The sequence below is a fragment of the Agelaius tricolor genome, unplaced genomic scaffold, assembly GCF_023055355.1.
Source record: "Agelaius tricolor isolate 1412-34295 unplaced genomic scaffold, bAgeTri1.0.p SCAF_3, whole genome shotgun sequence".
Taxonomy (NCBI): domain Eukaryota; kingdom Metazoa; phylum Chordata; class Aves; order Passeriformes; family Icteridae; genus Agelaius; species Agelaius tricolor.
Window position 1 is genome coordinate 5,174,139 of NW_027269263.1, and position 16,982 is coordinate 5,191,120.

A 16,982-nucleotide genomic window follows, 5' to 3' on the forward strand; every position below is an offset into this window, starting at 1 on the left:
ATTCCAGGAGGTGGGAAGCTAATCAAGGGACTGCACAGGGTGCCTCTGCCTGGGAGACACAGTGGCCTCAAGGAAGAGGCCACCTTCCTGACAGAAAGCAAGCAGAAAATATTGTACTCATTCTTGCAGGGCTTGAGTTTGAAAATGGAACACAGTGGTGGAGAAATTTCTTTCCCCCTCCCCACGCCAGGAGAGTCTGGCCAGGGAGGAGATCCCTCAACAGGCCCTGGGCAGCAGAGACCACCACAACAATGCCAGGAAATTCTCAGTCAAGTTTAATGCATCATAAAGAAGTAAAACTACATTGGCATATTTAAGACAAACACTTCTTTTTTTTTTCTATGCACACTATCCACTGGACAGCCCCCTTTTCAAAATAACTACTTTTAACAGTTGAAGACAGTTTTTCAGAAATTCTTCACATATTCAACCTTCTACAATTTTCCTTTATTTTTTATTTGTCTGAGAAGGAAAAAAAAAATTATGAAACCTGAAAACATCTACATTGCAAGCCACTCAGAATGCATAATTGCATACATTAACCAATGTATAACAACTGTGTTTTACTTAGTTCACTCTATTCATCAATAAAAGAATATAAAAATCTTGTTCAATCGAGAGTTGTGTATTAAAATAGATTTGTATAGTACTGCACAGTTTCTCCCGGAGTTGTGAAAATGGTTGAAGGGACCTTGTGCTTTCTGGGCAACAGAAAAAGCCAGTCCCTCATGTGTTCATTTTTTAAAATTAAAAACAAAAAAGGCTATTCGGCACCACGTGATATGCTGATGTGAGGGACCAGCCTTGTGTCCTGCTCTGGTGGCTTTCCATAATTACCTGTTTGTGCTAATTGATGGAGAACTCACAGGGACAGAGGCAATGGCACAGGGGAGCGGGAGCTGAGAAAAGCAGGGTGTCCATCAGCACCTTCCCAGGCAGCACCTTGCAGAATATCAGGAAGACCAGCTAGTAAACAGGCAGGTGCACTGGGATTCTCTCAGGCTAATGCTTAACGCTTCCCAAACATGCTAAAATCCAACAAAATGTTAAAAAGGAATCAAGTTTCCAAAAACAAAATCATCCCAAACCTTTTTAATTTTCCATGCCCTGTCCCTCCCACAGAAGTCTTGTCTCCGAGTCTCCAGTGTAAGAAACAACCCCTTGAGGCAGTTTTTTTTTTCCCTGTACCATTTCAGCAGATATTTCTTCAAAAAACCCCAAGCAACCAACCCACCAACCAACCAAAAAAACCCAAGGCAACAAAAAAAAAAGCCCAAAAAACCCCAAACAAAAAAAACCACCACCAACAAAAAAAATCATGTTGCATATCTTTAAAAATGCAGTACAAAAAGGTTATTTGTTTTTGGCATATTATCTGTACTGACAAGAAACAAAACCCAGAATATTTATTTGCTTTTTTTGTTTAAAAAAAGAATCCAAAATGAACTAAAAGACAGAAAACCACAAAATAATCACTTTAAAAAATGAAACCCAAACTGTCAAAGGTATCCACTGTTATGGTTGATGCTAAACCTTGCACAAAAACTCCATGAGAAAAATACACTGATAGCAAAATAAGTAAAAAGGACCTGCAAAAGGAGTTTTACAGTCGTATTTTTTAAATATTTTGGAACGCATATACAGATGCATCAGCATGAAAATACTTCAATATTTTACTAGAAATGCTAACTTCATACAGTTTCTTTATTTAAATATCTGCAATTCTCAAGTCTAATAATACGGAAAAAAAAGATCTTTTGCTTCCAAGGCTCTGTGAGTGTCCGTGATGCTGTTCTGGTCACAAAGACCCCACATCCAGGTCACCTGAACCAATGGGGCCAAACTTGTTCCTCTGACATCCATGTCAAGTGCTAAGTAGCTCAGTTTCTGGTTATCTCACTGATTCCCCCCCATAGCTTTCAGCCCAACTACTTCTCTAATCCCTCACTAACTCCTCTCCCCTTGGAACAGAAAGCCTGTCTGCCAAAGGCTCTCCTGCTTCCTCTATCAGCCATGCTCCTCTGGTTCACCCTCAGTCATAAATCCATTAAGGCCAACATAACAAAACAAAATGTCATAAGCACTGAAGGTTCTTGGCAAATACAAAAGTGCAGCACAACCTGCCCTGTGGGAATGTGCTGCCACAGTGACCTACAAACTGGGCTGCCTGGCCTGCAAGTCTCTAAGTGTATCAAAACTGAGATTGCTCCTTCTGTCCTGTGTTCCAGTTCCATCTCTCCTCTGCTCTTGTGCATAAAGTTCCTTGTGTCGCCGCTCCTCGCGCAGCCGCCTCCTGTCAGTTGTTGCCCTGTGATGGCTGCAGAGCTTTGTGCATGGCAGCAGAGGCAGCAGAGGGTTTGATCCAGGGGATGGAGAGCAGGGAGGTGGTGGTGGTGGTAGTCATGGTAACCTGAATCATCTGCTCGTTTTGTATCAGTCTAATGAGGGTTTTGAGACGTTCCAGTGATGACTGAGTCCCTTTCTGCTGGGCTATCAGGCTGGTTTTTAGCTCTAAGCATTTCTGTCAAATAAAGAGAAGAGGAGAGAGAAGGAAAGACTGAGAATACATTCAAAGTGGTGTCAAACATCTCTTCAAACATCCTTGGGTGCCTTGGGTGCACATTCTGCTCAAATGAAGTATGTTCTCCTTCGGGGAAAGCAAAACCACAGCTTAACAAATGGAGCAATCAGCAGTGCTGCACACACTGCAGCAGCTGTCTGAGGGAGCAATATCCTTCCCAGGCCAAATGCATTTGGAGGATGTTTCTGACTCCATCCTGTAGACAGCCTGGCAGGAGCACCTTCTGCACTCCACATGAGTGCAAGAGCTGTGTTACTGAAAAACAGAAGGCGCCACTCAGGTCTCTCACTCTTACCAAAGGACCCTGATAAATGCTCACCAGGATGCATTTCATATGTGCCACACATTCCAGGGAATAGGCACTGTGAAGACACATTAATCTCACTGAACATGATATCAATATTTTCCCAGCAGAAAACTTTGCTCCAAGACACAACTGTTACACCAGAGCAGTCACAAGAAAGCTTTCATCCCCCAGGGTGGCCAAATTTCTCCCCATGATCATTTGAAATAAAAACCTCCATGCAAATGGGCACGAGAGCAGGAGCTAAACAAAGGCATCCCAAATCCTCCATTTCTCCAAGAAGAAGAGGCAGGAAGAATCAGTAATTCTCCTTTCTCACTCCAACCATGGACTGCTGCATCCAGCACCCCATTCTTCAGTGAGGGACAGACCCACACCCTGAGTCTGTCTCCAAGATGGAAGGGGACAGTGGTCTCTAGACCTGAGACCTGTTTTCTTTCTCCCAGTGACCCAGGGTTCTGACCAGACTGATTACTTGTCTGCAGATTGCTTCCCTTTGGCTATGGTCCAGACTGCCAAGGGTGAGGATTCTCCAGTCCTGGGGAATTGGGAAATGCTCACTTGAAGAACAACCTGTTTGGAAAGCAACTGTGTGGAGCTGCTCAGAGGTTGGTTTAGAGAGATGAAATTTCAGATGAAAGATAAATTATGTTCTGTTTTTACCATTGCAGCTGTGGGTGTATGAGAGTGTTCTTCTTCATATAAATCTCTGTTAAAATGTCAGAATGAAATTGCTCTGTGTGGGACACCTTTAATTTATTTTCTTCTTTCAAGTGGATACATTTCCAATAAATATAATCATTGGCTGGTATTACAATTTAAATAAGACAGTGTTGCCCACTGGAAGAACCTGATTCTGCTTAGGTAGAAATCTTACTGATTTTGACAGCCATGACAAAGACCTGATAGCTGACAGCTTTTCTTTTTCCAAATTCCCCAGCCCACTGCACTCTCCTACCTATTACACACACATGTGGTTCCATTAGTGTTGCACACATGTACAGGGAATATTCAGTGATGTCTTCTAATAAGTTATTGCTTTTCCTTCCACTCTGCTTTACATGATAAATATTTTAACATGCCCCTCTGGATAACTGCAATGGTAAAACAAGCTGTGAGCAGTTACTCCTGCAGCTGCCACTTGGATTTTTCCAGGGTAAGGAAGTGTCAAATGTTTACTGAGGCTGCCCTGCAAACTAACAGCTGCCTCTCAGGATGGAAGTAGCCCCAGACAGTTCCATCAGCCATGAGGGGTAGGAATTGGGCTTTGAATTCAGCTCCTCATAGCACAATGTGTGTGTAAGACACCCCCAGACAACATTTAGCTTTGAAATGAGTTTGGAGAGACAAAATAGTCCATGTCCAGTCATGGAAAAATGCTACAACATTCAGTAAAGATGGTTATTTCTACTTAATATCAAGAGTTTTGAGTTAATGAACAAGCAGCTACCACTGGAGGACCCACTTGTGACCAAACTTTTCCCCTAGAGGATGGAAGTGCCTTGAAGTCATTGGGTACCTCAGAGCTATGGATGCAACTACAAGGAAGGCAGCCATGCCTACCTGTGGAGTTTTGTTTGTCTCAGAAATTCAAGTGATTGCTCCTCCTCTGCCTGCCAGAGTGGCTTACCTTCGTGCATAAAGAAAATGCACACATGCTTCCTCAGAGAGAAACACATTCACACTTGAAAATCTATTGCTTGGGAGCTTGAATCATTTTCTAGCCACAAAATACAACTTTTTTGGGCTTAAATTCTTTATAAACATCTCTTCAGGAGGCTGTGTGTTCCCATCAGGTGTCCTACCTTCACTGCACTGTTGAGAAGTCGATCTTTTTCTTCCAACTGTCTGTGCTCACTCTTCAGCTCACTGCTTCTCTTTAATAACTTCCTCTTCTCTTCTTCTTTGACTGTGGAACAATAAGATTAAGGATGCAGAGGTTAAGAAAAGGATGTGGTGTGCACTTGAGGACAGAAAGCAGAAGCAGGTATTTTACATGGTGAGTTTAAGGTCTCATTAGCCTTTTGTCAGCAGGTACAGCCAAAGAAATCTGGAGTTTCTGCTTGCAGGCATTTCTTCACTAAAAGGGTGGTCGGGCATTGGAAGGGGCTGCCTAGGGAGGTGGTGGAGTCCTCGTCCCTGGAGGTGTCCATGGAACAACTGGACATGGCACTCAGTGCTCTGGGCTGGTTGACAAGGTGGGATCTGTTACAGCTTGGACTCCATGAACTTGTGGGGCTTTTCCAACCTCAGTGGTTCTGGGATTCTGTGCATGTGTCCATGTCAATGGTTAGCACAAAGGAGGAAAACCCAAAAGGTACAGTGCACCTTTAAGGTGAATTAAAATTAATCCTTAGACTTCATGTGATCCTGAAGGTCTCCAAGAAGGAGGTGAGTGGTATTTAGGAAGAGGCCAGCCCCTTGGAATGGCAATAGTTAGTGACCCTGGCAGAAAAGCACAATTATAAGTGTGCCAGACCTCCCTAAAGGTCCTTACAAATATGATCTAGTGCCCCAAACAGCCTGTTGTAAGAGTGCAACAGGGAATTAAAAAAGAACAATGCTCAGTGCAGAGCTGTCACACAGCACATGACTCAAGTGGCTGCCATACCCCATAACTGAGACAATGAGAAGCTGGGGTTGCTGTGGGGTCAGGGACACTAGCCTGGCATTGTGCCCACACCCAATTGCATGGCCCTGCTTAGCCTGACTCTGCCTCACAATGATTCTGCCTCAAAATCCTGTTTTCAGCACTGTGCCAGGGAAGGCACCACTTTGATGACAGCTTCCTCCAGCAGAGTGAAGTTCCTGAGAGATCACTCTCAGCTTCCTTTCAGAGAGAAGGGAGCAAAGGAGCAGACCAAGGGGAAGGGGACAGAAAAAGTCTGCCCTGCCCAGTCACTCATGGCCCTATGACCTACACCATCAGACCTGGCAGCATTGTAACTCTATTTGATATTTCAGCTAAGGACTCAAACAGCACTGCTATCATGAGCAGGGAATCCCTTGTCAGAGGCTGAGTTAATCCCTACCTGTTTTATGAGTAACATAGGAGTGAACAATAGCCAGAGTTCCAGTCCATGGCACATTGTCATCTTTCTTTAAAACCTACAAGCCCAAGAAACAATAAATGGTTAGGATTCCAAAAAAACCCACACACTAATGTTTGCTCCAGCCTTACAGTTTGGCAGGACCAGAACTTGGGTCCTTGTCTCAGAACATAAAAGTGATCTCAAGGCTAAGCACAAGGAACTGTGTGGCACAGAATCTACACTTAGTGTTTTAATAATTTTTTTCTTACTTGTGCTATCAACATTATTCACAGCAACTAGACAGTTTAGCATATCTCACACGATGAACAGTTGTGTGTAACAAATGTGATTTAAAGAAAAGGAAGCTTTCTCCTCACACCTTTCAGATCCACTAGTGAACAGTGCCTTCTGACACTGCCTCCCTCATCTCTAACATTTACATTCTTTTGTCTGGCTACATGATGGTGGTGTCACTGTACACAAAGGAGCTGAAGAGATATTTTTAAGAGGACAATTCTTAGCAATTACAGGCAAGCTACAGCACTCCCTGTATGTTCTAACTCTAGGATGGTGAAAAATACCAAAAATAGTACTGCAAACTGCACTAAAAGCCTTTCAGCACTTCTTTATCTAATGTAGTCCAGTGAGCTATGACCATAGGTTAGACTTATTCAGGGGTACACAAATCTGAGGTGTCTCCCCATTTTCCCTTCTTGGTACACCACGCTCCATGTAGCTTACCTTCTGTTGGCACTTTGGGCAGACCCAGAGCCCTTTGGGGGCAGTTTTGAGGGGTGGGTCCAAGCAGTTGAGGTGATATGCTCTGGGACATGTGCCACAGGGCTGCAAGTTAACTCCACGCTTGCAAGCAGTGCAGTGCTCATCGTGATGGATCTCGTTCTGCAAGAGAAGGGTGCCCTGGGTAAAGTCAATCCATTGAGAACTTCTCTCTACACAGCATTCAAAGCCTCTACTGCAGCAGACAGGCTCCTTCAAACACGAAATCTAATTGTCAAAAGGACCCTGACAGACACAGAAGACAGAAATAATAGATATATGATAGCAAGAAATACAAACAACAAATGACCCAGAAGCAAGTTACAGAAATTGAAACATAAAACCCAACTAATCAAACACAGGAGAAAGTCAACTAATATAGCCAGTGATATAGGAATTATTGTGACATAGGAATTATTTCACTTTTTTCTTTGCCAGTGTGTTACTACAACACACATGTATCCCCATGCATGGCTCTGTCGTGGGTCAGTTAATGTGGGGATCACTTGTCTGTGATGCCCAAAGCAGAGGGAAGCATAAAGGAAAAGGATTCTGGGGAAGAAGCACAGTTCCATGTTTCATTCCCACTGCCTCAAAGGGCAGCTGGGGAAACAGGAGGCTGGAGCACAGCCTTGGGCTACAAACCCTCTTTTGTGAGCTCCTCTGGCCTCTTTCTCCCTGGCACTAATTGGTCTCTGCTCAGACTTGCTCTGACAATCTTTCTCCAACAAGACTGATTAGTGCTTTGTCTGAAGCAACGCACAACATGAACTGAGACTCATCAACAAAGTTACAATGTCGTGTAGTAGATTGCTATGCTAATCTGGTGGCAACATTAATTACTCTTTTTAATAAAGGAGACACTGATTCTGAAACTCTCATGCCTTGTGAATCATTACAAAAAATAAAAAACTTCCTACTGCTTTTCTAGGAAGTAGAATAGTGATTTTATGTGTTTCAATTCCAAAAGCATGCTTTCATTTTTTGGAATAGTAATTAAAAAGTTCCACGGCAGTTTTAGTCAGGTTTATATCCTGAATTCTAAACCAGTCCTGTCAAAAAATCACTCTCCAAAATATTACTCTTTATAAACTACCTGCTCAAAGAATCTTAATTTTAAGCCCAATGTAAGGAGATCTAATCTTTACAAACTAGAATGGTTACTCATTTTTCTTATAAAATTTTCATTAAACTCATAAATCTGGTCTAGCAATTTCTCAATCAGTGGAGTCAACAAAGGGACTAAACTCAAGCCTTGCATGTGAAAGCCCAAGAGTTCATCTCTTTAAAATTCTAGCTTAGGGACTCAAAGATTTAGTTAAGTGGGAGAAGAGAATACTGCAATTAGGTACCTTGAGAGTGACTACAATAATCAGAGGCAAGCACTGAATACACAGTGATGAGAAAGGTACCTGCCAATACACAAACTTTGCCACACATACCTTCCAGAATGAATCCTCATTTGCTAGCATGCAAAAGAAGGGCAGAAAACAGATCAGTGGAAAATACATTGCTGCAGTGGTTGCTAGTTCTCAGCTGTGGGAGTAATTTTAATCGAGATGTGGCATAGGAGATCAGGACATTGCCAAAATTCATGCAGGCAGTAAAGAATGGAACAGCAAGCAGTGAAGTTAGCATTTGAGATTTAAAAATGTACATGGCAGGTATCCCATGTCCAAAGGTCTGATGCTAAAAGGTTATAGTATTTGGAAATTTCAGAAATTTTCCTGCAGAGCTCCTCTCTACATGCCAGTCAAAAAGTTTTCCTGAAGGACCACAGCATGCTGGGTGTTGAAAAGGCTGGCCCTGAACCAGCAATGCACTTAATGTGGAGCATGAAATGGGTGCCTCCAACTACTTGTTAAACACAGATTTAAATGTTGAGCTGGTTCCTGGACAAAATGGTCACCTCCTGTAGGAGTGAGCCTGAGGGTACCACCAAGTCCTTCTCATGAGACTACTCCCACCCAGAACACCAGTGACCTTTGGATGAACTGAGTCTGTACTGATTGTATTCACAACTTGATAGGAACAAGAACCAAGAGAGCTCACTGGAAAGCAGGCCAAGTCTTCCATAAAAAAAATAAATTGTGGAATTCAACACACTTTGGTCCAAAAATAAGAAGCCAGAAAAAATCAAGAGCTTTATGGAAACTGCGCAGTGTGTTGCAATTTCTGCTGCTGATTTCATAGAATCACAGAATGTCCTAAGCTGGAAGGTACCATCAGGATCATTGAGTCCAGCCTCTGGCCCTGAACAGACACCCCAAAAATCCCACCCTTGGCCTGAGAACATTGTCCAAAGTCTCCTGGAGCTCTGGCAGCCTTGGGGCTGTGACCTGACCCCTGTTCAATGCCCCACCACCCTCTGGGGGAAGAACCTTTTCCTGATATCCAGCCTAATATGGCCCTGGCATGGATCCAGCTATTCACTTGGGGTCTTTCAAGGGGCTGGAGCACACTGTCCCACTGAAAAACACTTCATGGACAGGGATTTCTTTGGATTAAAGTGGAGGCAACCAAACTGATACCACTCCTGCAGAGTGCAGGAACAGGGCAAACACTAATTACAGAAGCATCCTTCCAATGCTGGCAGTTTATGGCTTCCCTAACGCTGAGCTTGCATCTTCATTTTTGCATTTAGCAGCCTCTGATAGATTTTTTTCTTCCATAAATTTCTCTACTTTTCCCAAGAATTCTAGTATACTTTGGCAATGATGTCCATAAATAATCACAGACTAATAAAATGTGTAGATGTTACTTCACATCCAAAAATACACACACAAGGGTCCACCACTGTATGACACTATGATTACTCAGGGGATATAAATGCTATTCAGATCAACAGAGGCTTGATAATTGATGAATCTTTTGTACAAATGATACATGTCAGGGGATGTGACCTCATTTCAGAAAAGACATTTTCATTTAAATCAATCCTGATCAATTAACATTTTGATCAAAATTTACAAGAATTGTCCTCTTCTGTATATGCAGACATGACAGTTGTTTCCTGGACATCCTGGGGATTTTTTTTCTAGTTTGTTTGTCTTTTCAGCTCACTTTTGCTACAAAGTTTTAAACTTAAAACATGTCCACTTCCCTCTTCTAGTTGCTAAAAAATTAAACTGAAGACAATATTTTTAAAGGAGCATTTTAAAAGAGAAGGGCAGCCATCTCTGCACTGAAGCTGGAGAACTGCATCACTGCAGAGCCAAGCAATCTGGGACAGCACCTGCCTTCTGCTCAGTGCCTGCACAGCATCCAGAAAAACAGAGCTGGTGCCAAAAATATCCTTGCAGAGGTGAGGAATTCTGCTATAAAGAAGTCCATCTCAACATTCTCAGAATATGCAGAACTCCAGCAGGTGTTCTGGATTCTGGAAAAACCAAAGATACAGGACTCAAAGAGGAATTAATGATTAAGGAGAGAGGTTGCTGATTTTCAGGAAGCTGAGATAGCTGCAACAGTAGATGTCTGTCCCTTGCCCACTTCTTTGCAAATATAATGAGAAACATGTAATGAAAGGAAGGTCAGAGATATCAAAACCTAACTTAAACCCACCCAGGGGCTGGAGGCACAACTTGCTAACAATGCCACTCTGTCCTGATTTCTCACATGTGTTTACACGGGGAAAACAAGTGCTATGATAAGACAAACAATCTATCACAATTGTAATTTTGAATATAAAACTAAGCCAGAAATAATATTCTTTCCAGTGGGGCTCACATGAGCCTGGCTTCCTGCTAAGAGGCATGTCATCATAGCTGCTTACTGTAATAACCTCTGCTGTCCTCTGAGAGCCAATGCATTAGAGGTGACTAAAGTAATGCATGTGGTAAGTAGGCCAAGTGTCTGTATCTGGCATGTGAATTTTTGAAGGCAGAGAGAAGCACTGCTGCCTTTCAGTTGGTGCTCCTGTGGTGCAGGAAGTCAAGGCAGAGGCAGAAAGGTGAATCTCAAGCACTAAACATGACACTTGACAGGGAGATCAAGCAAACACTGAAAAACTGTCAAAACTTTATGTCTCAATTATAATTACCCCTGCAAATGCTCCTAATACTGAAATAATATTTAACTTGGATAAAGGTCTCTCTTCCCTTACCTCTAATGCAACTTAGTAGAGAAAAAGTTATAAAGACAAAATAAGGGCAAGGACTGAATCAAATTTCTTTACTGATTTGTACTATTTTAAGGAAGAAAGTTTCTCACTTTATTCCTTAAAATAGTACATGGATCTTGTCTGAAGAAGTAAACTGTACTCAACATTCCCTGTGTTCCACCTCTCATTCCCAACTCATTGTCTTCTCTGTGTTGCACATTTTTTCCTGAAATGTGCTTCTTCCCATGAACAAATCATCAGCATCCCCAAATGGCTCCTCCGAGTCCTTAATTCTCAAGGCATTTACTATTAAATTTCAGATATGAAGTTCTTATAAGTACAAGACTGGAAGGCATCTTGAAGGTCATCAGGTCTAGATTTATGACTCTACCTCTTGGAATTAGAAAAACTGGCTCTCAACCCTTGTTACTGAAGCAAAAGTTGTGAGAAATTTCTGATGCTTGAGGATGGAGAGCAGTTTCGTAAAGCCGGTGGGAAGAAGCAAATGAAAAGCCTAAAACAGTAATTTTTTTTTCATATGTATTTTTAAGTACTTGGGGTTGGCAACACTACTTTCTTCAATCAGTTCTCTCACTGCATGGTGCTTAAAGTGCCTGTCTTAGGTTGCAAGATGTGTCTGGGAGTGTGTAATCTATTGCCATCTGTTAGAGTTACCTTTTGTTAATTGGGCCAACCACTAAAACCAGGTGGGCCAGTTTGCTTTATCTCCTGCACAATCAATCCTCCCTCCAAGAAATATCATCTGTTAATGAGCCATTGAGTCTCACTGCATAACTAATAAAAATTACACAATCCCATTATGAGATGCTCTGCACAGGGGGAGGAGCCAAAAATTTCTACCTGGATATAATCTGAGATTTGGAACATCACAATCAGCCTTTTCCACAGGATTCCCAGAGGAGCAACTTTCTTTTCCACTAGGTTCCCAGAAGACCAGGCCCATCTACAGCATCACTGGACCTTCAGAAGAAAACTAAGCCTTCTACAGGATCCCTGCTGCAACAGAACCACCCCTGTCACTGCAGGAGGGCTGCAGCCACCATTTAATGGCACTGCTGCCACCACCCTGGCCCACAGGGTGTCAGGGCCTATTCTGACTCTGTCAGTGTTGTTTTGCATTTCTATTTTTTTTCCCCTAATAAAAAACTGTCATTCCTACTGCTGTATCTTTGCCTGAGAACCCTTTAATTTCAATATTATAATAATTCAGAGCAAGGGGGTTTACATTCTCTATTTCAAGGGAGGCTCCTGCCTTCCTTAGCAGATACCTGTCTTTTCAAACCAAAACAGTGCCAGAGATCAGATTTTCCACTGATTGCAGAGGTTTTGGATCCATTTCTACAAAATTGTGACCTTTAGCCTTACCTTTCCATTGTTTTTGCAGGAAAACACTTTTCACTCCATATTAAAAAACACAGCGACATTACACAAAGTAATGCCCTGTGGTATCCTAACAGTAACGTATAGGAAATCCTGCTAATAAATTTTTAACACATCATTATGAGAGTAGTATATTCATTTAAAAATATGCTTACCTCTTGTTGAAAGGAACAAGGGGTTATTCAAATAATTCGATGCAAGGCGTTTCCTCTACAAGGGAAAAGAAACCAACCCCCATGTCATTGCAGTGCTCTGCTTGTCTCTTACATTTCACATTATCAGTCTCCATGGGCTTACCTCATACCTAACCAGCTCTCCAAAAGCTTCTTAGAGACCACTGACACAGTCAGTCAAACAGTTGCATAATTTCATAATTTACCTTTCTAACAAGTTTCTCACAGAGCAGTTTATTGTGTATTGGATTTTATTAAGAAGTGAGAAATACAAATTGTGAATGTTATTGGTGGGGCTGCAGGATATGTCACATGGGCTGGTAAGTGGAAGACTACAGCAAAACTAACTCCAAGCCCAACAACATCCAAGGGAAAATTGTTGCTGTGAGATGACATTTTTATTTGCATTTATGGATGCCTATTTTTATTTGCATATATAGAAATGGTGATGGATTTCTCACCAGCAGGAAAACCACTACTACCTTTGTGACACCTGCCTACAGTTCAGAGGAACATACTGCATTTGCAAGCAACAAGTGAGGGCCTAAGCAAAATATTTCCCTTTCAGAAGTGACTGTGCAGGACTTTGAGGAGCTGGCAGTAATTTCAGTCTGCTGAGCTCACCAAACTTACAAACAGAGAGCACTGCAAACCTGTCTGAGATGTTTAATTCATCTAACACAGCCCATGGCCAGCCTTGTCTGATGGCACAAGTTGTGGTCAATAGCAAGCCAGGCTTCATTAATAGTCTGGACAACCCCAAATTGTTCCTCTGAGACACCCAATACTTGTACAGCAGGACTGGAGACAGCACCATTTTCCTCCTTTATGTGTTGTTAGATTCAGCTTGGAAGAAAATTAGAGGGGTTTTGCTACTAAATTTTTTATTCTGTGGTGAACAAACTATTCTCTTATAGACGGGTGCCTGCCAGTCTGTTAATGAACTTTGAATAGATGTTTCTTTCTTCAAAAAATAACCAGCCCAAAATGTAACCATTTCCTATGAAAAAAAGGCTACTGAGGCTATGAAAATAAAATGGTATCTCATTTTTTTAAAGAAAAAAGCTTTGAGAAGAAAAAGCACACCATTCAAGTGAAGACATAAGACCATGATCATATTTTTGCAGTCAAAGTTAATATCACCACTATGAATGCTGAACTCCTGCCATTTTGAGGGGTGTGGGCAAATAAAAGGTCTAATTTATAGGCAACTTCAATTTAAACAATCATGAATTAAAGATCATTCAGTAGACTAAATTAAACTGCATCAAAATGCCTGAAATGCCACCAATACCTCAACTCCCTGATTAGCAAACCAGTCTGAGCAGCTAATTGATTAGAGAAAAAACATCTGCCTCCATTTTACTTGAATGACATTCCCCATGGTCAGTACTTAATGACAGCTCCTAATGAGGACACAGCTGATCAGCCACAGGAGTCTTTCACAGACATTTCTTTGTCCATGCCATCCTTCCTTCAAGCATATGCTTTTGAGAATAGATATGATGAGAAATATGAACTAGGGGTGCAGTAGACCTGGGCCATCTTCTCTTCCACCTCTCCAAGGTAACAGAGTTTGTCACAAACACCAACCTGGCTACAGCCACAAAACTCTGCTGCAAGTATTTTAATAATCAGGACAAAAACATCTAAAGAGCTACAGATTTCATGCTAACAAGGCTAAAGTTCCTACTGTGTTAAATACTGCACTTATGGGCATCAGTATTTGCACTGAAAAAAAAATAGTTGAGGAATTCTGAAGAACTCAAGTGCCCAGAGCTGCTCTGGAGTATAAAAATCTCCAGTGCTTTCAAAAAAAGAACAATCAAGCAACTCAGCAGTTTGACTGCAGCAGTGTGTTTCTTCTTAGTCTCATCTGTTTGCTATCTGCCAGCAAAGACAGAAATCTGAAATACTGGCATACCAGAAATTCTGCATCACTTATGCCTAAATAAACAACAATCACTTTCTTTAGTCTTAGAGGACTCAGAACACAGAGAGGCCTTGCTTAAATGGAGAGCTGGCTGCAATTGAGTTTCATCCCAGTAGAAAGTTCAGACAGTAAACCCAAACTGTGCTGAAATTTTAAATGTGAAATTTTAATTAGCTGAATAAACGCATATATGTTTGTTTAGAAACAAAGAAAAAAATCCAGAAAAAGTTAAGCCTATTTATATGATGCTTTTACACCAAGTTTGCAATCCAATATTACACAGGACCAGAGATTATCCAGAGCATTTTTCTTTTAATAATGCATTGTTATATTTATTATGCAGACTTCTATACCCTCTGCCGACCACACTGATTCTTAAACCAACACACCCCTTTTATGAATGCCACAAATTAAAAAAAGTGATGATGATGATGATGATGATTACTATTAATTTGGCACATAAGAAAAGAGAAATAGCAATGCACATGATCTAAAGGGACTGCCTTTGTAGATAAAAGAGTAATTAGGTCCTGCATTAATTTAGTTCTCTTGGACTTTATTAAAACTAAGATGAGTTCTAGTTTGGAGCAAGTGATGTTGTGTGGTGAAAACCTGTTGTTTAGCCACTGAGATATTTTCTTTCTTTTCTACATCAAGATCTCTTTACAGGTAGCTGTGGTTCTACATTCATATATATTTTTGTAGCAAAACACACTTAGACCTTTTATTGACATGAAATAGAACTGTGGTAAAAAAAGTGAATGATAAAGTACCTCTGTTTCCAAGAGTCCACTGTAGGCTGGATTTGCTGTGCTTCTTCTCTTTCTTTCCTGACGCTTGCTCTGGATTTCTGTAACCATGGAAAGGAACATGAACTGTGTATTTCTCATTTATCAGGGAAAAATGTAGATATAACTTGCTAAGCAAGATGATCTTACCCACACAGCCCCTTGAGCTTTGTGTTCTGTTTCAGTTTCTAAAGTATAACTGGGTTGCATCAGCATTGATATTTGCTGCAGTTCAAGGTTTGACATTAATAAGCTTTTCCTTGTGATATTCACAGGCATTTTTTATTTTTTTCTTCCTTCAAGGTAGACTTCTGCTGCCCTACAAGAATTTTATTATGATCTCTTCAGACACATATTCAGCAAGCATCATCAGAGAGCCCTCAGAGTACTCTCCTCCATGGAGGTCAGGAAAAGCAGAGTTGAAATGGCACAGCTGGATTCAGTTCTAACCAGGGTGTGATGATTTATCCACCCAGAACACAACTTCATAATCCTGAGTTTGCAAAATGTCATTATGAGTCATATGTGCGTGTTTGTGTCCCTGCAAACACCAGCACACAGATGGGCTCTTTGGACTGACTGCAGCCCATTTTATTCCTTCCACTAAACTTCCACAACTCCCTTCCACTAAATGGTGACACCTATTGAAGATGACACATGCTGAGGACTGTATTTAGCAACCACCAGCCATGTGCACAACTCTGTAAACACAGAGAGATGGAGCAGATTACTCAGCCACAGAAATCTGTAGGTTTAATGTACTTTGATCTGAGCCAGGATTCCATTTACATCACATGGAATTTCTTTCTGCAGCTCTTGACGTCAGTTCAGAATGCTGAGATTATTACAAGCATGTCTTTTAGAGCCTGTTAGTTTGATTATAAACCCCAGACACACTTTAGTAAGGAGAGCCACAGCATCCATCCCATGACATGAAGTGTGTGCTCTATTCCAAAATATTTCCTGTGTGAATATTGTAAGGTAAACTTTAGACTTGCTGCTGAGGTACCAGAGGGTATTCTAAATGTCCCCATGGTGGTGATACCTTTGCTCTGTCTTGCTCTATCTCAGAAGGAGAGGAACTGGCAGGAGCATGTTCTTCAGCCCAGAGGCCCTGCAGCCCACCCAACAGAAACTCAGGACACCATCTGATTATGCAGGAAGTCTGGTGTCTTTCCTCAATATCTGAGCTGAGGAGGTCAATCTCAGAATGCACTCAGAAAATGCCCTTCAGGGTATTGAGCAAGATCCCCCACCTGTAATCCAACATTAACATACAGGTGAGCTTTCAGGGTGTTTATATACTTGGGAACTGGATCCCCAGTACTTAGTTCTGGTTTCCAGCACCCTTTTCCAGTGTTGATCATTCCCATATACCATTTGAAGCATTGCTATGAACAGGGTGTCAGTATTTTTGGTCATGTCTTGGACATGGTGTCCCTGGAGATGAGGCCAACACCTTATATGGGTTTTGCACTGGCTTAACTTCCAAGTTGGATTTAAAACTTACAAGAATGGATTTAAAACTTTCCCTTCACGAAAGAGTATTGGCTAAGCTGCTGTGCTTGGAGTGATGGATGCATCAGAAGGAAACTAGATGGACAAGGAAAACAGGAGAGTAGCTGGGTTTTCCTATGGCACAGGGACATGTCATCTCCCATGTTCAGAAGGTGTCTTCTCCTAGGGCACTTCAAAGAGCATAGTCACAAGCTGCCATGTGACTCAAGGGGCTGCACAGAATCTCACCCCCAAGAAATGTGTGATCTGAAGCTGCACTAGGATGTGAGATAGGTGCTTTGGCTGTAACCACTGTAACATCACATTAACATCATTCAGGCTATGAAGACTCCAGAACACAGGATCTTGTCTGGGAAACAGTTCTGTTCCTACT

General features: G+C 41.7%; 1 protein-coding gene across 4 annotated transcripts in view; it reads right to left on the reverse strand.

Annotated features, from left to right (window-relative positions):
* Positions 1 to 252: 252 nt before the first annotated feature.
* Positions 253 to 16,982, reverse strand: part of PHF21B (PHD finger protein 21B) — a 142,886-nt gene continuing 126,156 nt past the window's right edge. For all 4 annotated transcript variants that reach the window (XM_071422272.1, XM_071422271.1, XM_071422274.1 and 1 more), the window contains 7 exons: positions 15,077 to 15,153; positions 12,353 to 12,407; positions 8,137 to 8,159; positions 6,659 to 6,817; positions 5,918 to 5,993; positions 4,691 to 4,794; positions 253 to 2,521 (listed from right to left, as the gene is read on the reverse strand). In XM_071422272.1, coding sequence (XP_071278373.1) covers positions 2,297 to 2,521; positions 4,691 to 4,794; positions 5,918 to 5,993; positions 6,659 to 6,817; positions 8,137 to 8,159; positions 12,353 to 12,407; positions 15,077 to 15,153 — 719 coding nt within the window. In that variant the 3' untranslated portion in view covers positions 253 to 2,296. The remainder of the gene's footprint in view (positions 2,522 to 4,690; positions 4,795 to 5,917; positions 5,994 to 6,658; positions 6,818 to 8,136; positions 8,160 to 12,352; positions 12,408 to 15,076; positions 15,154 to 16,982) is intronic.